At 40.6% G+C, this 27,049-nt stretch overlaps 2 protein-coding genes and 2 pseudogenes across 3 annotated transcripts; 2 read left to right on the top strand and 2 right to left on the bottom strand.

Annotated features, from left to right (window-relative positions):
* Nucleotides 1-3,009: 3,009 nt before the first annotated feature.
* Nucleotides 3,010-7,711, bottom strand: LOC137274372 (serine/arginine-rich splicing factor 1A-like). 2 transcript variants are annotated; one of them, XM_067807641.1, is made up of 5 exons: nucleotides 7,423-7,711; nucleotides 6,368-6,579; nucleotides 6,007-6,179; nucleotides 5,220-5,346; nucleotides 3,010-4,968 (listed from the first exon to the last, which is right to left on the bottom strand). In XM_067807641.1, exons 1-5 carry the CDS (start codon nucleotides 7,596-7,598, stop codon nucleotides 4,958-4,960), a joined length of 699 nt encoding a protein of 232 aa, XP_067663742.1. In that variant the 5' UTR covers nucleotides 7,599-7,711; the 3' UTR covers nucleotides 3,010-4,957. The 2 variants fall into 2 exon arrangements, with proteins under 2 accessions (XP_067663742.1, XP_067663667.1); XM_067807566.1 differs by having other exon boundaries at nucleotides 3,010-5,346; nucleotides 7,423-7,680.
* A 5,637-nt stretch (nucleotides 7,712-13,348) lies between these two features.
* On the top strand, nucleotides 13,349-15,261 carry LOC137297915 (dynein light chain 2, cytoplasmic). Its single transcript, XM_067829910.1, has 2 exons — nucleotides 13,349-13,446; nucleotides 14,500-15,261. Exon 2 carries the CDS (start codon nucleotides 14,504-14,506, stop codon nucleotides 14,771-14,773), a length of 270 nt encoding a protein of 89 aa, XP_067686011.1. The 5' UTR covers nucleotides 13,349-13,446; nucleotides 14,500-14,503; the 3' UTR covers nucleotides 14,774-15,261.
* Nucleotides 15,262-18,963: 3,702 nt separating this feature from the next.
* LOC137283271 (dynein light chain 2, cytoplasmic pseudogene) lies at nucleotides 18,964-21,956 on the top strand (annotated as a pseudogene).
* Nucleotides 21,957-24,313: 2,357 nt separating this feature from the next.
* LOC137283266 (dynein light chain 2, cytoplasmic pseudogene) lies at nucleotides 24,314-27,049 on the bottom strand (annotated as a pseudogene).

Raw genomic sequence — 27,049 nt, 5'->3', positions numbered from 1 at the left:
GTCTCGATTTGTGTCACATTTTTATCAATTAAACAATGTAAGAATAACATACACATTTTCACGTGAGCTCTGTTTTGTTACAAAGAGCAAAATGAAGTTTCCTTTAAGCATATTCAGCCAGTTTGAAACTCCATGGATGTTTTGTTCAGATAGTGGACAGGATCATCATGTACCTCATCATGTGCTGATGTGTCCTGTATGTAAACATGGTGAAGATCTGGCCTGAATTTCTCGAAACTGATGTGTCCTGTACGTAAACATGGTGAAGATCTGACCTGAATTTCTCAAAACTGATGTGTCCTGTACGTAAACATGGTGAAGATCTGGCCTGAATTTCCCGAAACTGATGTGTCCTGTATGTAAACATGGTGAAGATCTGGCCTGAATTTCCCGAAACTGATGTGTCCTGTATGTAAACATGGTGAAGATCTGGCCTGAATTTCCCGAAACTGATGTGTCCTGTATGTAAACATGGTGAAGATCTGGCCTGAATTTCTCGAAACTGATGTGTCCTGTATGTAAACATGGTGAAGATCTGACCTGAATTTCTCGAAACTGATGTGTCCTGTATGTAAACATGGTGAAGATCTGACCTGAATTTCTCGAAACTGATGTGTCCTGTATGTAAACATGGTGAAGATCTGACCTGAATTTCTCGAAACTGATGTGTCCTGTATGTAAACATGGTGAAGATCTGGCCTGAATTTCTCGAAACCGATGTGTCCTGTATGTAAACATGGTGAAGATCTGGCCTGAATTTCTCGAAACCGATGTGTCCTGTATGTAAACATGGTGAAGATCTGGCCTGAATTTCTCGAAACCGATGTGTCCTGTATGTAAACATGGTGAAGATCTGACCTGAATTTCTCGAAACTGACCTGAATTTCTCGAAACTGATGTGTCCTGTATGTAAACATGGTGAAGATCTGACCTGAATTTCTCGAAACTGATGTGTCCTGTATGTAAACATGGTGAAGATCTGGCCTGAATTTCTCGAAACCGATGTGTCCTGTATGTAAACATGGTGAAGATCTGGCCTGAATTTCTCGAAGCCGATGTGTCCTGTATGTAAACATGGTGAAGATCTGACCTGAATTTCTCGAAACTGATGTGTCCTGTATGTAAACATGGTGAAGATCTGACCTGAATTTCTCGAAACTGATGTGTCCTGTATGTAAACATGGTGACGATCTGACCTGAATTTCTCAAAACTGAGTTTCACAATTAGAAACAGATGATTTTCTGACTATTTTTAAAATAAGAAAAACCCAAACAACTCCAGTAACCTATCTACCACACTCAGACTGTCAATCATGATTGTGTTTACTATTGATTTTTGTTTACTAAGGGAATGAATTTGTTGCAGGGTTGTTCTGGGTTTTGGGGGTTTTAATCAAATTTGAGTTAAAAGATCTAACATCAAAACTCAAACTTGAGTTTGTTTTGAGAAATCAGGGCCTGGTCAATCACCAGATGCCTTTGGGAAGAGTAGGAACAACAAGGGCCATTAACATTCTGAGTTGGACGTAGCCAAAAGCAGATTGACAAGCTCAGCTAAGCAGACACTGAGACAGAGCTCAGGATTATTGTACACACCTGGCAATATGCAGGTATGTACAGCAGATCTGGTTTTGTGGGGTTTGACTATAAGCTAACCAGTTAGTTTATGCCAAGTTTGGGGGAGAGCACCAATTTCTATGCATGGACTGACTACATGTTAAAGCCCTTTTAGCCATTCTCTGTGCAGACGGACTCTGTCCATTTGACCAGAGAAGTTGCCAATTTGCAGATAAGTATCAGAGCTAAAGAACCAAAGGTGTGGGAATCTTAGTGACCTGCTTCATCTAAACGTTCAAAATAAACTGTCTTACTACTGGGCTATAACCCAACTTTGTCAACGCAACTCATGCCTCGCCAAAGTACCGCCCATTGGTGACATGTGAAGGATGTAATTCCGTATCAGCAATGACTATGACCATCAAACAAGGGATTAACCCACAGGTATATTAGTGAATCATATGCCCAGTGTTCACGAATAGCGTCTGACCCTCTGACAAATTTGCCAGTGATCAGATAGAAATCACCAAACTGCCAGCCCCAGTATCAGGCTAACTGCTATCCATTGTGCCCCCAGGACAGCTGCACCCCCGGGTTAGTAGCCCCCCCAGACATCTGAAACTTACAGGACTCAATGTCCTGTTACTTTGAAACACCATCGTGAACAGTTCAACACTGTATGCCATGTATAGATTAAATTGTTTCAGAAAAAGTTCCCCAACTTTCAAGTAGTCGGGCTGAAGCAACAGCCATTGCACCAAACCTGAGGTGACAAGCAGGATTGGGTGGTCACCTTTGCTGACTTCAATGATACCTCATCATATCCAAATTGTGTAGACTAATGCTGATGATCAGTATTGATCACTAGATTGTATGGTCTAGACCTCTGCCATAAAGGTGGGGTTACATTTAACACATACACCATTGTACCCAGAATGTAGGGATCTTGTCCACAGCAAACGCTGAACTCATCTCAGTCGACAGACCAGTGTCAAAAGGCTTGAACACTGCACTCTACAATACTCATGCCATGTTATGACAGCCTGTTAATATTCAATAAGCCAGAGCTAGACAAACCGAAACTTGATATCACATCTTACCAAAGAGCTGGACCCTGCATTTTCATGTACTGAGGCAACAATGAGCCAAGTTGTTGACATGTTCTCTTGACATACTTCACCCATGAAGGTCTGAGGCAGAAGAGGCCTTCAGCAACCCGTGCTTGCCATGAAAGGTGACTTACGGGATTGGCTGGTCAGGGATCTTGCTGACATGTCATCGATTCCCAACTTCCTATGCTCATGTTGTTGATCAGTGGACTGTCTGGTCCAAAATCGATCTACAGACTGCCGCCACAAGGGTGGAATATTTCCTGAGTGCAGCTTAAAACTCAACTCACTTGCTGGCAACATACTTATATTACTAAAGTGAAAAACAACAGAAAGAAATATGGAATTTTAAGAAATCTGCATCCTTTATTTAATACAAACAAGACAAACATAAAACATCATCAGGGTGTAATTATCTTTAAAAATACTGTTGTGATAGAAACAGAAGAACAATATGGTCCTGAAAAGCAACATTCAAGATGATTGTGTATAATGTGCCAAGTTTGGGGAAGTGGGAAAGGAAACAAGATGATCAACTGAAACGAGTCAAGAAATGGCTTTTGGATATTAGACATTGTAAACAGGAAAACTTACCCATTGAATTATCCCACGATTATCAAATTTCCTCTCGAGCTGGCAGTTCCTGTCTAACTTACCGTTAACTTAATCCTAATTGAATTGAGTTGTGTAACATCCCTTTAGCTTCCAGATTCCATCCAAACGTTTTCTATTGTGATCCTCCGATCTTCTGGGATTTATATCTTCATTCAATCCGATTTAATTCAATTATGCATCATTGCCAAATTCAGACATGCTCTTCCAGTGACACATCAGTAAAAGAGCACATTTCTGATATGAACAAGGATACATAATTAGAACTAATCTTACCGTTTTCCTCCTGGCAGATGTTCCAAGAATTATAGTTCGCTATCCTCTGCATGAATCCTGATCCTATCCTTACATTTCGGTCTCCAAACTCTGTCCTTTCCTCTAATGTTCCTATGCTCCCAGTCTCCTTCCCTCTCATTAATTATCCTCATGCTGTCTGTTCCTATCCTTCCTTAAATTTTATCCAAAATCCATCCAGTCCACGGCAAATATATCCCATGAAAGGATGGTAAAGAAATCCAGTGAGATTTCAGAGCCTCCATCTTATCCAGATCCTCTTAAAACTATGATGAAAACAGGATATCTGTTAAAGGATATCATATAGAATCCTACGATGGATATGAGCCTCAAATTTTTACTGTGGGATTCTGTTTTCCTCCTGAAATCCACAGTGAATTCCTTATGGGTTCCTCGAGTTTTCCAGAGTATCCTCCTATTCTTTGATTCCAGAATACTTGAATTCAAGATTCCCAAAACCTAGAAAATGGAAATCCTGATTTCATGTAATTTGACAGACTTTCAAAATCAGATTTTCAGGCAAGATTCCAGAGGCTTAAAATCCTGTCTAAACCATGATTCAAATGTCCTGAAAGATGGATCCCAATTTTTAGTTCTATTTCCTTGAATGTGATATTCAAAATCCGGATTATTTCCCCTAATTGGGGAAAATCCTATGTTCCAAAGCGAATTCCTACAGATATCCAGATTTTGATATCCTAATGAGCCGTGGGGAGGATCCTAAAGAGCCATTTCTATGTATCCTGTTTCCTCTCCTAATGAAATGCTAATCCTTCCCTTTGATCCGCGGATCCTACTCTCTCCAACGTAGTCAATGCATTATGTTCCAACTGAACAAAAGGAAAAGGACAACACATATTAGCACAAGAAAAAAACAGTTCATGAAATTACTTTCCACAACACATAATCAGTTAAAAAGACTCTGGACAAAGCAATGTGGCAATAGCTCCAGAGCTTGTACATTAGCTATGTGTAGAAAATAATGCTGCAGTCTTAAGTCATTCCAAAAATTTGATTCAGGATAAACATAGATTGGTCATGATTGCTTCAAAATGTTTCACCTTACAAACTTGTGATGTGCTTCAAACCAAACAATGTTTAGACTTTCTCAAGTGAACTAGAACATGAGTGGACCATCACCATGCTTGAGAAACAGCCAAAATATTCATGCACAATACACGTTGGTGGCAGTAAGCAGTTATAGCAGCTCAAAGTAAACCAGAGCATGGTCATTAGCAGTCGTAAAAGCATACCATGCCTATTTCTCCACGAGTCCTATCCAAAGTTCATTACGCTAGCTGCTGTCGCTAGGAGAGGCTCGAGTTGTCTCCCCTAGGCCATCGTTCACATGACTACAGCATTTTTGTTTGTTAGCCTCCTAGTTCCTATTCAGCATCTGGAGAAGGAGAGATAAAAATATCAAGAATTGGACATTTAAAATAATTTGGCATTACATAAAGTTCTGGTCGATTTTGGGGGGCTACTTTGGAGGGCAAAAATGCTGATGATGCTATACATACAAACATAAATTGGATGAAATGATACATCATTGTGTGGCTATGTCAACAGTTTTATTGTGAATGGGTTAATGAGACGCCATGGCTCAGTATGGGGAGCGTGACCTCGACCGTCCACGGGAATACGAACTTGATCTGGATCGCATTGGGGAGTAGCGGGGGCTGCCCCGGGATTGCCTTCGTGGTGAGAAGCTTGGGCTTCGACTACGAGACTTTCCACGAGAATCTTGCTTCACACGTATGTAGCTTGCTTCACCCTGCAAATCAAATGGAAAAAGAGTTACCGCATGTTGTTTCACTTTATAGTCAACAACATTCTAATGTCAAAAACCAGCAAGATTATGTCCAAGATAGTTGTAAATTTGTTAGCAGTGTTTACGAATGGTGTTTCAAAGTAACAGGACTTTGGGTCCTGTAAGTTTCAGATATCTGTCTGACTCACTGATAATTCACATGAACCACAGAATAAAGTTAAACAAACATTTCAGATTTAACATTTCTCAAAATTGGCATTGAAATTATTAACATTATATAATGACAAACATTATAAACATGAATTTATAAACACTGAGCAAGTGTCACATGTCACAAATAACTTCAAACAGAGTCATTGTAATTTATTCAGTCTGACACTGGGGCCAGCAAGTTGGGGACTTCTGTCTGACCATTGGCAAATCTGCCAGATTTGCCAGAGGGTCAGACACTATGAATATTGTGTTAGCTTGTACTGGTTTGGCAATATTCTCAGACTGAACAGGTTCAATTCAGATCAAGTTGTTGGCATCCTAAAACCAGTTAAAGAACAAACCTTATGAGCTACACTATCACTAATTTGAAGCTGCATCTCACTACACTTGACTTGTATGACATGGGCAATTGCACGTAATTAAATTCTAGAGATTTTCTACTGGTCTTACCTCATGGGAACGGAACTTTGAGTCATCTAGTTTCCTTACAGCATATTTCATGTCTTCCTTGCGGAGAAATTCAACTACCCCTGTGCCATCTTTGAAGACATCAGCATAGCATACATCACCAGCCTCTCTCATGTGGTCCTTCAAGTCCTGCCAGCTACCAGTGGGAGGCAAACCTGGACAGTAAAACATCACATAAATAAAACCTTTTTAGTTTGAGGCACTATTTATTCACTATATTTGTAAGTATGATCTTAACTTTCAATGATTTATTCATTTTACATTTACTGTATGACTGATTCAGAGGATAATCATGACAGAAAATGTTGAAATCTACACAAAGACTGCATGAGTACATTATTACCTGACACCAGAACTCTGTATTCTGATCTCCTTGATGGAGGGCCACCTCGCCTCCTTCCTCCGCCACCATCACCGCGACCTCCACCACCGCCACCCCCGGGACCAATTCCTCCTCTGCTCTGTCCTGGTCCTGTGCCTCTAGGAAATTCCACCCTCAGTGTGTAACCGTCATAGTTATAGCCATCTCTCTGCTGAACAGCATCTTCTGCATCTCTAGCAAGAGTTAGATATGTGATTATCAGAAAGGGAACAAGATGACCAACTGAAACGAGTCAAGAAATGGCTTTTGGATATAAGATATTAGGATTATCAAATTACGGTAAAGGTTTCCTCTCGTATGTCCAGCTCGAGGGGTTATGTTTCAGGTTTAGGCTTTTGATTTTGCATTGTGTTAAGGTTAGGGTAGGCTTTCTTTCTATAAATCATATTAAATGGCCAAAAATATTAGGTTACATGAACAACAGATTGGCTGGAACTCTCAAGTTCTGAGGTATCAGAGTACGATCATGAATACACATGAACATTCTATGTAAAATAATTTATGTTTAAAACACATGTAACTGTTTCAGAAATCATGTCAACAAATTCATGTTTCAAACAGATAGATTTGTATCACTGATCGTTATCTGCACAATTTTCGCCCCAATTTTCTTTCAACCAGGACTGAGTATGATAATGAAACAAATGTGATTAATTTCTACGTTAACGCAAAATTTGTAATCATTAATATGATCCATTGTTCTGTAAAATGTGTCTATAAGTGATCATGAAGTACAAAGGGAGACAGCTTAGACCATATTTGGGCACAAATAACATTTCCGCCACACATCTGAACATTTACCAAAGTTAACAAAACATAATATACAGTTCTTTGGAAGGAAAACAGTTGCTTTTACGGGACCAGGACGGCGCCAGTGTTTTAGTTTATATAAAGCACCGTTTGAAAATAACATTCAAATCAAATTAAAATGAATAAACAACACATCGGGCCAATAAATCACACATCGACAAAAGGGACAAGCTCTGCGAAAACTACTTTAATGGTGAAAAAAATACCTGGGATCGTCGAACTCGACGAAAGCAAAAGGTGGACCTCGTCTGTTTTTCAAGTCGATGAAAACGATTTTACCATATTTATAGAACAAATCTTCGATATCACGTGTTCTGATATCTGGAGGAAGGTTCCCAACGTAAATTCTGCTATCGTTAGGAATACCACCCCTGTATGCCATGATCAACTATCAGCGTTTCACTTCTCGACCTCTCCTGATCTAATATGGCCGTCCACGCGTCGCTTTCGCACAGAATTGTGGGATGGTGAAGACATTCGGGACGAACTCGGGTTATTCCGAGACAAGCCGAATAGCAAGTAGCGGAAAGTGGCGAGTGGTGGCGAATGGCAACAACAACGTCCGTTCGTGCACGCTGCAATTAATATTTTACTGGAAACACGTCAAGGAAAGGATCCAGTTGAACAAAGTCCACGAAGTTTGGGGAGCCAGGATGGAATATATTCGGCTCAAATTTTCATCAGTCCCTTAAAGAAAACCAAAGAACCATCACCGTATATTAGTATAAAAAGCAAAACCAAAACACCGATCATTCAAATAGTGCAAGTCTTATTAGAACAGTAGTTCTAGAGATATTGAGAAAGAAAAAGTGGAGTTTGGTTTTACGCCGCTTTTATCAATATCCCAGCAATATCACGTTGGGGACACCAGAAAGGAACTTCACAACATGTGACACACTCATGTGAGGAATTCGGCGTAACGAACGAAAGCTTTAAAAACTAAGCTACCCACTGTCAGCTTATTCGTTGGTTTCACATTAATTTCAGACTCGCTGTGCGCATGCGCAGAGCGTGTAAAAATATCTACTGGTCAAGTTCCGCTTTCCGCGTACGTTTACCGATAGTGTAAACACGCTCTAAAGAAAACGAAATATCAAACCAAAATACATAGTTGTATGCCTATTACAACTTATTTTTATACCTGTATGTACAAAAGACCGGGAGTAGTGAAATAAATAGCTTGATTTATGTCAATAAGTTCTTGTATAAACACATCTCACCACCACCGTTCTTCCCGCACAACCCCTTCTCACTACTATCAAAACACACATTTCTGATTCAGCTGCAACCAAAATAGGACATCAATGTATGGCATATGTAAATCGATATATTTAGTCAGATATGAACTGTTGTCACTCGTAAATAATCATTATTTAATAATTTTGTTTTGTGTGTATTTATACTATAGGTAAGCATACGACCAAACCGGAATTTGAACAGTAAATAATTTTTACTCAAACTGTGCATGCGCACAGCGAGTCAATGTGAAACCAACGAATAGCTAATCAGAGACCATATAATTGTATGGTCTCTGAGGAAATGAAGAAGAGATCATGATTTCTCGAGCGTCACACTTCACTATGATTGTTGAAAAAAACAACCGAGCAATGTGGAGTTGTGAGTGAGCTCAGTTTTACGCCGAAATTAACAATATTCCAGCTGTATGGTGGCGGACTGTACGATGGTGTTGATGATCAACAACATGAGCATCGGCAGCAAGCGTGTCAGCAAGCCTGACCTCCCGATCCGACTGGTTGCCTCATAGGACAAGCATGGATTACTGAAGCCAAATTCGAACCCGGACTTTCACATGTATGTGGACCATTCGTAACTACTCGCCTCTTTCCGTAACCTGCAAGAAGGCCCTGAATGACCCGAGTAGTTACAAATGGTATGTGGACTTAAAGGACCACTAAACTCAATTTTTTGGTACTCTTTTTATCACTGCATATGAAAGACTTCTGTTTAATCACAAACGAAACACTATTTAAAAAAACACACACTTGTGGTTAATTAATACCATGGCTTAAAAGTTGGTAAAAAGCCGTCTGCTTCTCTCTCGCCCGCAAACGAAAGCGCAGACAGGTTACGTAACTCTGTCGCCAGTGCCCTACGGTGACGTCATAGAAGGAACGATTTCCAATTAAATGTATAGAAAATATGGGCGGTACAATATACCCGTGTTACGTTTTGTTAATTAGAGCCGTCGGGCTCAGACAAGCCCATACTAACGTCTAGCCTCTGAAATAAACATATTATACAGGAAAAGAACAGTATACCTTTAATACTTAGAAGATAAATTGAAAAGAAACCCAGAGACTTTCTTCATTTCCAGAGAAAATGTGGTAATCTAGACTTACCACATATTCTGGTTGCATGGGCTTTCATGGATATGTTTGTTTCAGGGCCTGACAACGTGGGTTCGTTACCCTAGCACTTGCCGCTAATCATCTGTGGTGTATTTAACTTGAACACAAGAAGAGGAAGAACGAAATTTCCTCTCTGTGTCCTGTAGGGTTCATTCCCATTATAACTACTCCTAGTTTGACTACCCGTCTAATACACAACTTGTTCCAGTCGAGTAGTTTTTAATGACTAGCTCTTAGAGGTGTGACGATACAGAAAATTCACGATACGATACGTATTGCGATATCTCGGAGCGATTCAATGCACATCACGACATGCTATCTTTAGTTATTTTCTTCAAAAATGTATCTCAAGTAACTGTGTAAATTTTGAGATAACCTTCAATTTCTAGTGAAAATTAACAATTTTAAGGTCAACGATACGTATCACGATATGAAAAAACGACATATTTATCGTCCGATAAAGTATCGCGATATCGGTGCAACGATATATCGTCACAGCTCTACTAGCTCTCTCCCCTCCACCAGGTAGACTGTTCTACCAACAGGTGTACCATGCTAATACAAAATATATTCAACGAATTACATAGGTCACTGTTGTTGAATAGTTCAAGCATACATACGCATATACTGAGTTACACGATATATCATATGCATATAAATTAAGTAAATATAAGTAAATTAAGAAGCTATTGGGATGCATAATTTTATGAGCGGCACAAGCTACACGGTTTTTGCAAACACTCGGTAAAAATGGTTGAGAACATAATTGCGTTCTACAGTTAATAGCTTGAATGTAAGTCCAGTATGTCCAATTTTCAAACAGCTTGTATTATAAGATTACAAAGGTTTAATCCGATTAGAAAAGTGATCTCCACATATCAAAACAAACAATGAATGATCACAAGATCCCCGATTCACTTTTGCTTCTAATCATTATAATACATAAGCCCATAGAGTCTCCCTTACAGATATATTTCAAAGAGTAGACAAACTGGGAGTAATCACCTGTACAGGTGCTGCGTATTATTAAGTGTATTCGTGCTCCATTATGTGTTCATGAGTAGTCAAACTTGTTCCAGTTATCTGTGTCCACTGATACGTTTTATTAGTATTAGTTTTTTTCCGGTACTGAAAGGCCGCAGGCGTGTAGTACAAAAAGCCCATTATTACATCGATATTTACACGTTCATAAAATATACTTGAAAAAGAGACTGTAACCAACTGTAAGTTACATTGTGTTCTAAGATATATTCTGTTCTAAACAACATGGCATTGTAAGCAAACATGAACAAGTTTTAAACTTGTTCCTGTTATCTGGGTCATAGTCGTTGACTAGCTTATCTGATACATGTGTCCACAGACGTGACTGGTTTGGCGGGGGTCTAAGTTACACAACTGACTGCCTGGTCACAGACATAGAAGCCCCCAAATCTCCTGTGTTAATAGATCTGGACCTGGAAAAACTATTGTCGACTTGCTTCTGATATTCAGATATCTTTTAATTATTTCCAAATTATTAACATTATATCTAAATTATAATTTCAACTTCTTTTTACACTGTAATGCATTTTATCTCCGATTTAAGATGCATCTTCACCAGATCAGTATATATCCTGAAATCTTTTGTTTGTTTGTTTGTTTGTTGCTTTTTTTGTTTGTTTGTTTTTGAAATGTTATTACATTATGCACTGTAGGAGCTCCAATGTTGGTACAAAATATATGAAACAACAATACACACCTACTGCACCGAAAAGAATCAATAATATTTGTGTGTATGTCTACTTACGGAGTTATCTCCCTTCCATCAACGCCTACCCCTGTATGTCTCTCTCTCTCAGTCAGAACATAACAGTAAAATATTATGCGTCGGCTAAGTTTTCAAATACAATGTAAATATGGCCTGACACTATAAGATAGAGACAGAACGAACTGGCTATATAAATAAAAATTAACAATATATATTAACACATCTTTGTGATGCCTTTTTTTAAGGAGATACAGGCCTGAAATAGTCACTGTTCTTTTTAAAAGAGGGAAAAAAATCATCATTGCGTGATCTAGCATACTTACCAAAACGTTTTAAGAGACACCGACAAGGTAATCAAAGCTTGTAGTGACTCAGCAGTGTGGAAACAGCGGATCCGGAACGCTCCCGTCTCCGCTTGTTTACTTATCTATACTTGAATAGAATAATGAAGGTGTACTTGTCATGCCCATTTGGATTTATGTCACTGAGGTTAGCCTGGCGCCGCACTCAACAATGTCCCAACTATATGGCTGCGGACTTTAAAAAATCAAGTCTGGAGCAGACAAACCAGTGATCAACAACATTAGCATCGGTCTAGGCAAATGGGAACCGATGACGTGTCAACCAAGTCAGCGAACCTGACCACTCGATCAGGTTACTTGTATCTTACGACAAGCATGGGTTGCTAACTCGGATCTTCACGGGTTCCTGAACTAAGAATTAAACGGTGTTTAGTTTACAGTTGGGAGAATTATCATTTCGTTACACGAATTTTATGAGATTAGTTATGATAATGTTTCAACAAATTAGGTAACATGTAATAGATAGAATGAAAAACGTCACATTTTCACTTTTGGCTACACTGCTCGTTACAATATAAAGTTGTTTACGTCACCCAATGGCAGATACATCATATTTCACGAGAAGCGTGAACTAGCCTCTGTTTACTTACACAGTAATGAAAAGTTTGTTATATGTCTCTAACAGTCATTGCGAATCTGACCCGTGAAGGTCCCGGGGTAGAATAGGCCTTCAGCAACCCATGCTTGCCACAAAAGGCGACTATGCTTGTCGTAAGAGGCGACTAACGGGATCGGGTGGTCAGACTCGCTGACTTAGTTGACACATGTCATCGGTTCCCAGTTGCGTAGATCGATGCCCATGTTGTTGATCACTGGATTGTCTGGTCCAGACTCGATTATTTACAGACCGCAGCCATATAGCTGGAATGGTGCTGAGTGCGGCGTAAAACTAAACTCACTCATTGTGAATCTACACAACGCGATTCAGAAAAGTTTAAATGTAAAGTAACGATGGTCGAGTCGGTAAGGTAGCTGACTTTTTGTGCTGGCGATTCGGTGCCTGTCTCTAGCAGTGTGGGTTTGTATCCCGGATGGGACTCAAACCAACAAAAGTACTATAAGTCTATTCTGTACTTTACAGAGAAAATGAAATCCCACACATAACGTCATCAATATAGTATGTCATGTTTATACTAGCTGTCGTCATCAGTGCTGAATGTTGTGTTTAGCAGTGTCTCACTCTTGGAGAGTGGAGTTGAATCTCGGATGGGACTCAACCCAACTTGAATTTGTACTTTACTGGGGAAAATGTCAGCCCCAATGTAACGTGTTACTGTTGCGGGCTATTCGTGTACTGAATCGTTTCACCGAGAGTCAAATAACTTAGAACGAACATGTTTGTGAATGTGCGGACACCCATATTACATGCAGTTCCATTTAAAACTGATTCAGTGAAATACAAATGGGCCACTGGTCACCCCGGCTGCCACGTTTGTTTACTGAAAGGGCGTGCTCTTACTCGACACGGTCTCGAATAGTACGTGTTCCCACACCCGCGAAAACTGTGTCCACGGATACGGTTGCTATAACTATAACTGAGGATTATGGGATGTTAAAACCTCCTAGTGGTCTTTCCTACTATAGCCAATCAGCAATCGCCAGTGAACCAATGAAAATAACGGACTTAGCGTCGGGGGAGAAATATATACCGCGTGAAGAGTTACTAAGGTTTGTGTGACATCTTTGATTCATAACAGCGTGGAGCTGATAACTGCTTGTATCACGGTATAGACGCAGGTCACAATTAAAAAGGTACGTATTATGTAGTAAACCATGTACCATGACCTGCATTTGATTGTTATTTTATCGGTTTTGAATGTATATTTCATAATCAGGGACAATTTCGAGCTTTCAATGGAACAGACCAGACCATGTCGGCTTATGCTAGAAAAATATCGTCTGATTCAAAGCATCTACCTTTTCGGGAATGGGCAGGGTGTATTATGATCATATTTTAATTCTTCACCCGTGAAAATGAGTTTGCCATCCCATGCATTCATATTCTGAGTTGAAACTGATGATTAGTATAATTTATGGAAAGGCCAAAGGAAGAGGAAGTTCAGATTCAGGATATTGCCAAAATGCAACGTTTATTCGAAATATTTATACCGGAGCGGATGTGAATTTGCCACCACGTGGTAGTTATCAGGTTAATGTTATAATATGGAGTGTTTGCGACTTTAAGTGTGCAGACGAAACTCATTTTTACATAGATCTACCTGATTTATCTTTCCAACTATGAGTCGACTCCTTTACACGCCATGCCTTTGTTAATAAAAACCGTGATAAATAGGTAACTGTTGATTTCATTATACGACAGTATAAGAACAGTAACAGGCCAAAGCTATGAAACTTCGGCTGATCTGCCAAAGGATAACACATTTTCTCATTTCATGTTGCTGAAAGCTTATGAAAGGGTGAATCAGTATTACAAATTAACGAACTATCAAGCAGCAATTTCTATGTCTGAAGGTGCTCCATGTCATTAAGTAACCTAGTGGTTAAAGTGTTCACTCGTGTCGAAGACCTGGGTTCATTTCCCCGCTCTGGTACAACCCTTGCTGTGATGTTGCTGCAATATGGCTAAAGGCAGGGTAAAACTGCAATATGGCTAGAGGCAGGGTAAAACTGAATTTCCCCGTATCAGAACTAGTCCTTTCATTCGATTTATATCCTTTCATAGCAGTCAAAAGTGATAAATGAGTAACATATGCGCTCAAGTGCCTCTGGATAAACTCAAAGTAATGCTATGTTTTGGTTTAACTACTTTGTCCAAGAATTCATGGTTATCATATTTTATTGCAGCACCATGTCTGAGAGGAAAGCTGTCATTAAGAATGCTGACATGAGCGAGGACATGCAGCAAGATGCTGTAGACTGCGCCACACAAGCCCTTGAAAAATACAACATTGAGAAGGACATTGCTGCGTACATCAAGAAGGAGTTCGACAAGAAGTACAACCCCACATGGCATTGTATTGTCGGACGCAACTTTGGCAGCTACGTCACCCACGAGACCAAACACTTCATCTACTTCTATCTGGGACAGGTGGCCGTTCTTCTCTTCAAATCAGGATGAAATTTTCTGCACAGCCAATGGACATTCTACTTGTTTGCATTGCGCCTGTATTTTGGGCATGTGCTTAACTTGCAAATTATATATCGACGATTCTATCTTGGAGGAAAACCAAAAGCTCATTGCTCGATCAAAGGGACCTTATTGAATCAGGAACTACTGGATATAATGCCATAGTATACATAGGCACAACAGTTGCATGATCTCTAGAACTGATGCAGCTGTTTGTGTACATGTTAGCATCCCAAACATGGTGAAACTATACGTGTTGTGTCGATGTGTAGCAACTAGATGTCAATAATCAAAATAAACCTCCCAGACTTGAAATTTCAACAATGCTATAGAAATGTCAAAGCATTTAGTGAAAGTTTACTGGTTTGCTGCACATGCGGGTAATGCAACGCCATCCAGCGTGGATCTGTCAATGTTCATTATTGCGTTTATTTCAACATTGTTTTATATTCTTAAATAAATTATATTTTGTTTGTAGAGTTCATTTTGCCTGTTATTTGTTATCACATTCATCCTGCATAACATGTCTCTGGATTGATATCTTGGTCATGATTTGCATGGGACCATGTGGATTTAGTAATTTGCATGTTTTTAAACAGATGGTTTTGTGTTGATGGGTAATACAATGCAGGGTAAAATTTTACATGACTGACAAATGTGCCTCCAGTACACATGTGGACAATTGATGCCTAAATATTTCACTATCCAGCAGGATTATTTACTGTACCTGCAACACACCTGGGCCCCGTTTCACAAAGCTCTCAAAAGCCTAAGGTCTCGTAGCATTCGTAGCTCCTGTGTTACAGTATAGGAGGCACAAAGACTATGAGAAAACTTACGAGATCTTAGGCTTACGAGAGCTTTGTGAAACGGGGCCCTGGGACTTAACTAAGTGTTACATTTTTTCTTTCAGAGCAGTTTTGCACTTAAATGCATTTTTTCATCCATCAGTCCACATGATCATTGGTTCATTCCAGGCACTGAAGAAAACATTACAACATTCAGTTCTCTAAACTGTATCTTCACAGGACCCTTCTATGGCCTGCAAGCTACTTAAAAATTAATAAGCAGGGGTGCCCAGGACCCGCATGTTTGTAAGTCATGGTAAAAGCTTGCAGTGATATTGGAAACTGACGGTTCAAGCAATCACATTCTTAGACCATTCAACTTTGGTGTGAAGATTTTTTGGAGATGCCCTGATATCCTGAATTTCTTCTGAGTGACTTTGACCATGTCAGCAGTGTAAAGTTATCAAGAAAATGACTAGCGACCACTATCAAATTAAACATAGGAGTGTTAGAGCGACAATTATTCTGCCGCAGTATTATATATTTAAATTTGCATATCTTATTTTGAAACATAATACCCAAATTTCTTTAAACTACTCAATTCAATTGTAGTGACCACAGTAAAGTGATCAGTAAATTGAGGAATGGATTCAGTTTGTTTTTCAGGCCACCTGTGAGGATAAATCAGATTCAATTAAAGTAAATTAAAATGATATTCTGGTGATATTTTGGTGTAGAGGATGGATTCTTTGTGTTCATTGGTTCGAACATAAATCTTCAATGCATTTTCAACAAACCTGAATTTTTTTTCGTAGTTGTGTTAGGTTCAATTGAAATTGTGCTGGTTATGAACAAACCCTAACTGATATAAGGAAGTCTTTGCAACCTTTGCTGTTATTGGTCAGACAAGCTTTGACCCACTCACATCTGCTGCTACTCTGCTTTAGTTGGTTTAGTTTTACACCACACTCACCAATATTTCAACTATGTGACAGCAGTCTGTAAATAAGTCTGGACCAGACAATACAGTGATCAACAGCATGAGCATTGATCTCCATAACTGGGAACTGATGACATGTCAACCAAGTCAGCGAGCCTAACCACCTGATCCCATCCATTTGTAAAAAGCATAGATTACTGAAGATGAATTTTCACCCAGATCTTCACAGGTGATATTTTACAAATAAAAAGTTCATAACATAAGAATTCAATGCAATGAAGAGGAGCCATGAGACTTTCTTGATTTCGAGATACTGTGGCAATGCAGACTTCCAACATAAACTGTTTCAGGGTCTGCATGACGGACAAGACGTGATGGCTCTCAGCTCTATAAACAAATCCACATATCTTATGAACAACACACAGAGCATCACCTCACAGCACGAATTTGGTGAAGCATCGTAAATTCGCGACAGGTTACACTTACCAGCATCTTAACACACTCAATATCCTCTGTAAAATATACTTTACAATATCGTCAAAACATATCCCCAAATTTGTATTATTTGTATATCGAACAGGTGTTTACAAGGCTAAGTGCAAAACAGTATACTGCACCCGTGTTATGATGAGTAGTATGTATTATGTAAAACCATTTAGTCTGGAAACCATTAACGTCAAAGTGAAGGTTCACGCGGCTGATTTGAATGAATGTTGATAAATTGTGCGTGTCATACACCTGTCTGATGGTGTCCCCGTCTAGTTCAGGGTTGTTTTCGCTGTGTAGGGAACACCCCAGCCGTTGGTCCAAGGATGAAGCATACCGTATTTCCTCTAATAAGCACTGCGGTGCTGATTTCAACGAACTTCCAGACCCTGCGTTCCATGAAGACCCGGCCCTTAGAAGGTGCACCGTAATTATTGTTGGTGAGCGTTACGTCAGAGTTAGGGACTATTTATTAAGCTCTATTATTGGATCAAGGGAGAATACATTTATGCAAAACGTACCTGGCACTCATTAGAGGACCGGTGATTATTTCTTAAACCGCTGCATCAAACCCGACGGTAATCAGAGGAAGTTCGATGTATGGAGAGCAGCGACGAATGGCCAGGTGGTTTTGGGGGTTCGAATCCCGGACACCCTTGGTTATGTTTACCATATGTTTATCTGCACCTCTCCTTGACTGACAGATGGTCATCCATTAACTGAGGAAAATATACCGACGTCATAGAAGGAACGTGACGTCATGGCATTGTTGACGACGTCCCCATGTCAAAGTGGTATTTTGCCCTGGGGCATCGTATGAAATATATATACTCCCATATTTTCTCACTCGTACGTAATAAAATATCTATCGTACGTAACTGGCACGTTGCCGGCACTTCACGTTCTGGCCCACCTGATGACAACGATGTCAGCATCCTTTCGTGCAGATCGAAAATACGAATATATTGCTGGACGCGTATCTTCTTCACACACACACACACACTGCCCAACCTTCTTACAATATGGCTCTTCGAAGCAACCTACGACATTCCAGTGGATCGTTCTCGCGATATTCTCGTTAATACTCTTGGTATTCTGGCGTGTGCCGTAAACAATTTCTATCCACTGTTGATGCATATCCTGCACGATGGAGTCAACAAAATCATGATGTTTTTCCCGATATCCCACGCACAGCGTTGTAAAGAATCTCTGTGGAATTTGGTATCTCGTGTTCACAATGTCTGCGTCAGAATCAAACCACTTTTCAAAATTATTTAATGTATGCATTATCTTTGGGAAAATAGCACCACCTCCTTCTTACGATAAGCATGGATTGTTGGGGACCAATCCTGACCTGAGCGTTCACATGGTGAGGAGGGCGTGGGATACGTACACTCACGTTCAAGTCGACGCCCCTCCGTATATACCCTGAGATATATATCTCTCAGCGAGCATAACTTTGACACGCATTCTTTCCCAGAAATATTCAACCCTACCAATATTTTCATTGTTATATCATTGTTATGCATATTCATACACACGTCAGCTTAGTTCAACGCCGCTAGGAATATTCCAGCAATACCACGGCGGGGGTCACCAGACATGTGTCCATGTAGGAATTCGAACCCGGACCGCCGTGACGAGCGAAAGCTTTAACCATTAGACTATCCTATCGCCCATGCAACGTGGGTTAAGCACAGATTTGGGAAACGGATAATGCGTTTTCTCACATCTGTCCATATTTACGTGCCCCATTATGTGAAAAAACACGTTTTGGATGCACTGTGGCCATTATGGACCCAGACGTTATTATGGGATAAATTTACTTTCTAAAGTTATCGACGAGTGAAATGTGATTATACAATGCGGGAGGCATTATGGGATGTTAAAACCTCCTAAGTAACCATCACGACGACATCCAATAGCACTCCGTCTGTTGCACGTCACTAACCAATTAAATGACACGTGTTGCTTCAAGCGATGTGTTACTACAGAGGCCTGTTGAGGGAGTATATTTCAGCTAGTGGATCGCACGCACAGGTAAGACATAAGATATGTAATTCAGTTAATAAGCATGTAAATATAAATATGAGAGTAAGATTTTGATTTTGAAGGTATATTTCGTATTTGTTATTGTATCCACAGTCCAATTACACATCTTAGAGCTACAAAGGGTGAACAATCTGATCCGCAGTTCACCAAAAGAGAAAGACTTGGCCAAAATGATATTTCAGCAACAGTACCCCTTCTAAATCGATACCCTTTGCCACGATTTGGGAGAATTTTTATCTCGGGTTCGTAGAAATCCTCTTCGCTGTCCAAAGCGTGATCTACAGGTGCAATGACGTTACAGTTCGAGGCCAGTTAGGTTCCTGCGAGGACTCTCTTTGTGATTTGGAACACTGGGATTTGGTCTCACAGAGCCAGGTGAGACGAATAACTCGTTACTGAAGGCGTTCACTGCCACACCTGTTGAATATAGTAACCCGTGAAGGTCCGGGTTGGAACTGGTTTGATCAACCTACGATTGTCGTAAGATGCGACAAACGGGATTGGATGGTCAAGCACGCTGACCTGGTTGAGAAATGTCAGTCGGTGACTTGGTTGACGCACCCATTTGTTTAAATCGATGCTCATGATGTGAGTGATGTGTTTCACCTTCAACTGGTCCCAACATCACTCGAACCCGTGTGTTCCCATCTTCCCTCAACTGGTCCCAACATCACTCGAACCCGTGTGTTCCCATCTTCCCTCAACTGGTCCCAACATCACTCGAACCCGTGTGTTCCCATCTTCCCTCAACTGGTCCCAACATCACTCGAACCCGTGTGTTCCCATCTTCCCTCAACTGGTCCCAACATCACTCGAACCCGTGTGTTCCCATCTTCCCTCAACTGGTCCCAACATCACTCGAACCCGTGTGTTCCCTTCTTCCCTCAACTGGTCCCAACATCACTCGAACCCGTGTGTTCCCATCTTCGCTCAACTTGTCCTAAAACCTCCCCAACCCGTGTGCTCCCATCTTCCCATCTCGTCCTAACACCTCCCCAACACTTGTGTTCCCATAATCCTTCTGTTTCCATCCAGGTTCACTTGGTCGTATGATGTGCAAGTGAATTCACGTGAATTAAGAAAACGCCAAGATTCAGCGTGACAGTCTCAATTACTCATGGGACATTCACATTGGCGTATTATCCAGTACAGGCATTATTATAGAGAGCATGATGTTTCGAACACCTGTTACGGCAATACAATGAATTGTTGAATCGATGAATGCAATATGCTTGATCCATGCCTCACTGAATCCATTAATATACGGGGCTAAAAGCGACGTAAAGCTAAACCCAATCCTTGAGATTGAATAGACAGACGTAGGTTTACAATAGTATCAGCATCGCATCTTCAAACCGGTTTTCCAGATGCCAGTATTTCCAAGAGATATTACCCATGTACCGATGTATATTAGCGCCATGGTAATTCCGAGAAAGCACCACAGATTTACGAATGCGTGATTGAGCTTAGTCACGAAGCTTTTAGCAATATCCTAGCAATACCACGGCGGGGACACTAGATATAGGCTTCACACACTGTATCCATGTGGGGAATCGGACCAGGTCAATCGAACTAGGAATCATACAGAATATCTCAAGATAATCTGAACCCAGTGGGGGCAAGGTGGACGAACTGTCTGAGGCACCGCGCTAGTAAGTGAAAGATGCCTGGATCGATCTCCTCTTGTGACCGGGTGTAAAAACCTTGGAGTTGACATTTTTTGCAGGCTCTTTCAGTGTTTCAATTTTACTTGTGGAAAGCACTTAAAAGAACTCACTCATCCGACGATAGGTGATCAGACGGTGGACGCATGAACACATGCAGACACCTAGTTGCGGCGATAGTAACATCCAGCATCATTATACAAAATACTGTGACTATGTGTGCCAGTCCGCCCAGCTGCAAATGAATGGGTACCTTGTGAGAAGACTTTGTGATAAATGACTGCGCTAACAGGCTGCCTGAGTTGAATACCCCCCAGGGAGTTGGGTTGGTTAAAAGCATGTCAGACAGAAAGACATTCGTTGATCAAGGGACACTCTAGCGCCTTGAGTATATACTAGTTGCGAGTTTATGTTAAGTATCCTCTCGCAACTCATGATCGCTTATCGAAGAGTATTCCCTTTTCAGAATGGCGGACAAGAAAGCAGTGGTGAAGAACGCTGACATGAGCGAGGACATGCAGCAGGATGCAGTCCAGAGTGCATCAGAGGCATTGGGAAAGTACAACATTGAGAAGGACATCGCTGCATACATCAAGAAGGAGTTTGACAAGAAGTACAACCCCACATGGCATTGTATTGTTGGACGCAACTTTGGCAGCTACGTCACCCACGAGACCAAACACTTCATCTACTTCTATCTGGGACAGGTGGCCGTTCTCCTCTTTAAATCAGGGTGACCCGTTTCTCCTGTGAATATCCATGATTACAAGCTCTACATTGTGTCGTCTGCCATCTCCTCCCTGTATGCAATCAGCCCAGACATATCTGAAAAGTTTGCATTAGCGCAAGCAAGCAGTATTTTTAACTCTCCAGAAAAGTACATTATTTGAACCGTTCGAATTTGCTGGAGAGATTTCAATTTGGCAGATCACCATACCGTGGTTATGCAATCAGGACACTGGAGGAGTATTTCCATGTTCTGAGTGGAACCTTCGAGATATACACAGTGAACGACTTTTACCGGTTACTGATACTTATGGTCATACTAGCAAATTTGCAAGGATTCGGATACTGAATATCTCGGTATTCAGCAGTTTGATATCCGCATACATTGTTGTCCAGGTCAGTCCGTGTTGACACTGGGACATTTGGAGTATATTTGAACATACGTGTATTTGAGATTATAATTGTCTCGTTTGTTGTTTGCCTATTTGCGAGTGGACCAATAAACCGTACGTCATTAATGCAGTCTTTGTACTAATCTGTATGAACATCCAAATATATAGCATTGTGAAGAGTTATTTCCCTTGCATGTGTTTGGATAAGGCGGTATGATTTGGCAGGTTTGCAAACGGCGTTTGTAAAAGTGGGTTGAAAAGCTAAAATGAAGCCGCTGTGCCTCGGCATTCGTGACCAACTCGTGTTATTCCGGGATTGGCAGCTACGGAAAGAGGCGCGAGTGGTGACGAAGGGACAGATCAATAAGTGTAGTTTTGAAACGTGATCCAGTCCACTGACTTCAGGAAGAAATGTCTAAGTGATGCTTATCTACGAAGTTTACCACTTTGTTCACACTGACGGGTATTATACCTGACCATGAAGGTTCAGGTTAGTCGTCAGAAAAAGTAAGAGGCCAATAACGGGATCTGGTGGTTAGACTCGCCAACTTGATTGGTACATGTCATCATATACAATTTATGTACATCGATGTTCATAGTGTCATTCATTTCATTATCTGACTCATTTACTTACAGACCACCATCATATAGACGGCCAAACATCGAGTTCGCCATTAAACAATATAAACAAACTGAATAACAAACCTACAATTCCAGTTAGAGCGAGAATTGGTTTCTTCTACTAATATAGGCGTAGTTGCGTTAGACGCATATGAGGTTATTGCGGTGACCTGGTCGTTTGGACTGTCCCCGACTTGATGGTGTAAAGATGCATTCAATTAAACACGTAACTGAAACACGTCGCCCCTGGCCATATAGTTTCTAAATCTTGCTAACCAGTCGTGCTAGCTATGCCTCAAAGTTACTAGCCCACGAGACAATTCATAATTTGCATGATCTAAAAGTGTATCGTAACTTCAGAACTCGGAGAGAATGATATATTTACAAAATGACCACATGAAAATTCACTAGTCAGTCGGAAGAGTGATTGTGGACATTTACTGACCCGACTGGATTTTTTACTAGTCACGAGTTTGCGGGCCAGTGGCCATTTCGCACACTAACCAAACTATGTTCAAGTTTAGTTTGTGTATGATGATACGTATGATAATACTGTTTATTTAAGGAGTTATTGCTTGTGTGCTTGGTGGAAAATGTCTCACAACCACACCCTGAGAACCATGTCCAGAAGCAAATACAGGAAGCAAACACAGGGAAACCAGTGAGGTGAAGGATCGCCCTGAACCCCCGGAGCGTATTAGTTCACTATGAACCACACGTTCACCTGTCCTGAGGTGAATGTTGTTTGAATCAAGACAGTTTCCTCTGCAAAGAAAATACGGTACAGAAGCTGGACATCATTGAGGCATCATTCATGAAACTCCCATAGACTTTCATGTTAATTAACGCTTGCAAGAATAATTTTCATAAATGTTAGTCTCGGTCAAATTGTTTTCAATACCTATCTACCGGCTGGGAAATCATCTCAGCTACATGCACATAATTTCCATTCAATTTGCAGACAATTATTACGAAAACTGTAGCTATTTAAACAACAGATATTAAGCATACCAATCGGGTTTAACATGGCTGTCTATGGGATCGCTTAACCACAAGACCACAAAAGATTCAACCATACACATCTTTGGCTATAATAGTTGCCTCTCAGACCTATTCAGACAATGACCTCCTTTTTAGCCGGTCCGAACATTCTCGAGTGAAAGTGGAAACAGACATCACAAACAACTCTGGTTACTCTCAATTCCAATTCCTTGTTTCTCATACAAAATGGTATTTGCAAATAATTTTAATTATAAACTTTGATAATATCGTGTTTCTACGTTTTATGGCGAGGTTTTGGCAGTATATCCTAAACTGAAACGTCTCAAGCTACCCCTGTTTGACGAGGGGTTATCGAAAAATGATTCACAATGCATCAAGCCCGCTGGTCACACCTGTTTTGTGTTTTTGGGTTTTTTTGTGATTATTCAGCGTAGTTCTGTAACGCGCAATGAGATTGATATAACATCAGTTCCACACCAGACCACCCAACGCAGAGCCTCGTTATGAGATGTCGGTGATTTCCAAGTTTCCGTTTGTCAGGGCTTGCTGTACGACAGAGCACGCTGTACAGCGTGTTTGCGAGGGGTTGCAATATACAACTATTTAGATGTATCACAACATACTGATCAATATTTATGTATCCAGTTAAACGAATCAGTCTAAATATTATGGATTGGTTATTGCACTAAGATGCTCGACAGTACGGAACCCAGTCAACAGGAAACAAGACTGTTGTGTAATGAATGTTTTGACTTGACGTCAAACAACTATAGCTGGGTTTCATTCCAATACGGAATCAAAACAGTAGACATATGTTTTGAAAAATGACTAACTGGAACAGCATACACATTCATGCCAAGTTGTATTTAAATTATTTATTGTCCTCCAAACTTAACAATAGGTAAACCAGAGACTGCCACATAAAAGATATACAACATTTTTCAATATTTTCTTTCGTCATATCTTGATAGGGTGTGAAATAGGTTGACACTTTGGTGTCAGCTAAATGATGTTTGACGTGGTGTTAGACAAAAGGCTTATTTACTTTAGGACACATGACAAAACGCCGATTATACTAACCATCTGCGAGCATTCATACACATCTGAGATCAAAGACGTATCAAAGAATCATATAGGAAGAAAAGTCAAGGGTGCAAAATGTAATTTAAAACACACAAAAATGACATCATTGGATGTGATATGGTCTGTAAAATTGTGCAGTGTTCTCTTACAGACACAATAATATTTGTGTTTCTGTACTCCCATGAACTTCAACAAAGGTACATGTGTGAAACGTTGATGCACGAGATCCGAGATGAGGTATGTAGACTTGAGCACTTGACAATGAAACTGTAACTTTGTATGTTGTGGTATACTTCATCCTCGTGGTCCATTGTTCATCCTGATTTGAAGAGGAGAACAGCCACCTGTCCCAGATAGAAGTAAATGAAGTGTTTGGTCTCGTGGGTGACGTAACTGCCAAAGTTGCGTCCGACAATACAATGCCATGTGGGGTTGTACTTCTTGTCAAACTCCTTCTTGATGAATGCAGCAATGTCCTTCTCAATGTTGAATTTCTCCATAGCTTGAGCGGCGCAGTCAGTAGCATCTTGCTGCATGTCCTCGCTCATGTCAGCATTCTTGATGACGGCTTTTCTCTCAGACATGGTGTTCTGAAATTACGACGGGAGACATAAAAAGAAGGTAGACTTGAGAGAAACACAGAAGGAAGACTGGTTAGGAGCCATGTTTGAAAGTTGATTGGTTGGGAACATGCTGGGGACGCAGATAGGATGAAGCGGGAACATAGAAGTGAGTGAGTGAGTTTAGTTCTACGTCGCACTCAGCAATATTCCAGCTATATGGCGGCGGTCTGTAAATAATCGAATCTGAACCAGAAATCCACTGATCAACAGCATGAGCATCGATCTGCGCAATTGAAATCGATGAGATGTGTCAACCAAGTCAGCGAGCCTGACTACCCGGTCCGTCTTACTACAAGCATAGTCGTCTTTTATGGCAAACATGGGTTACTGAAGGCCTATTCTACCCCGGGACCTTCATTGGTCCAGAAGTGACTGAGGTTAGTTTTACGCCACTTTAGCAATACTCTAGCTCAATAGTGGCGGGGGGGGGGGGGGGGGGAGACATTAGAAATGGGCTTCACGCACTATACCCATGTGGGGAATCAAACCTGAGTCTTCGACTTGTCGAGAGAACACTCAGAGTATCCAACCACCCCACATGTATACGTTAAAGGATATTAGTGCCCGTAATATCCATGCTAAATTTTCCTGTTGAATATGTTAACATAACTCATATATCCACAAGTATATTTCTGGCATATTTTCTCATAACAATTCTCATGAATCATTCTGCTTCCGTTGATATTTCACCCCCGGAGTCATTATTCGTTCACACACATTACCCATGTAGGCTGTCTTATAACTATAGTTACTATAGACAACTCATAACCGGCGCGGATACAGCTTTTTGAGGAGTGTGTGTGTATGTGTGTGCGTGCACGTGCACGTGCATGTGCACGTGCACACTTCATTTTCACCTGGGTTTCATTTCAGGACAAAAGAGGTGGTGAACCCTCCCCATGTCTGGATTCGCCTCTGCATAACCAATCCTAAAGAGAAGTAGTTATGGTTGAATGTGCACTCTGAACAATTTCCAGCAAAACATATATTAACTCAACCTGCTTCACACAAAGGCATCGTCCGGAACGACATCTGGGGTGACAAGCGAACATAATATTTCTCACAATCCCTTAACTAAAAGTGCTTGAATGCACCCAAACCTTTCTGCAGTAAAACGACTTGCCTCCGGTTTTCATTCTCCCATATCATTCGCGATCCGTTTTCTGTTTAGAGAGTGTCCGATCTATCTGGTTTTAGCAAAATTACTTGTTTTCAGAGAACGGGCATTAGACATCTTTGGGGAAGACATGGACAGCAGGGCGCGACGCAGGAGAATATTCATAGGTGTGCCGGTAAATCTCTGAGGCATATAAAGCGAGATACAACTTGAAATCTAAATAACAATCGTGATTCAGCATTTCAGTCTAATTATCTGTAGATATGAATATTGTGACACCGTGGTGGATGCCAAGCATGGTTCGCACTTTCAAACTCGTTTTATCAACATTTAATCAAAATTCCGGTTTTCCAGTCACAAATGTAAAAACAGTTCACGCTTGGTTTAACGACCCGATGCAATTCCGGCAAAGCCAATTAAATTTTGTCGTTTGGTGTGCAACGACCTGGTGCGGCCTGACATTGTTTAGACAGTTTCATTTTAGACAGTGTTTTCTTTACAGCAAAATAACTCATTTTCAGAGAACGAGCATTAGATATCTTTGGGGAAGGCATTGATAGGCGTGACGGTAAATGACAGGCATATATAAAGTGCGATAGAACTTGAGATCTATATTACAACATTGATTCAGCATTTCAGTCTAATTGTGTTTAGATGAGAGAATGTGGGGACAGTTTAGTACACTTACCTGATTTCTGTGAAACGTCGGATAAATATCTCAGGAGAACTGGCAATTGTGATATGGACACCAGATTAGTTCATTTCGATGTTAC

Source organism: Haliotis asinina, chromosome 1 (genome assembly GCF_037392515.1).
Source record: "Haliotis asinina isolate JCU_RB_2024 chromosome 1, JCU_Hal_asi_v2, whole genome shotgun sequence".
Classification (NCBI taxonomy): Eukaryota; Metazoa; Mollusca; class Gastropoda; order Lepetellida; family Haliotidae; genus Haliotis; species Haliotis asinina.
Note: the sequence above shows the minus strand (reverse complement) of the source record. Positions and strands in the feature narration are given on the sequence as shown.

Excerpts from the sequence above, each read along its gene's own strand:
- LOC137274372 (XM_067807566.1), bottom strand. The coding sequence starts at position 7,598 with ATGGCATACAGGGGTGGTATTCCTAACGATAGCAGAATTTACGTTGGG. Across the intron at positions 6,180-6,367 it reads ATACAGAGTTCTGGTGTCAG|GTTTGCCTCCCACTGGTAGC; the intron begins GTAATAATGTAC and ends TTTACTGTCCAG. Across the intron at positions 5,347-6,006 it reads CAAAGTTCCGTTCCCATGAG|GGTGAAGCAAGCTACATACG; the intron begins GTAAGACCAGTA and ends TTTGATTTGCAG.
- LOC137297915 (XM_067829910.1), top strand. The coding sequence starts at position 14,504 with ATGTCTGAGAGGAAAGCTGTCATTAAGAATGCTGACATGAGCGAGGAC.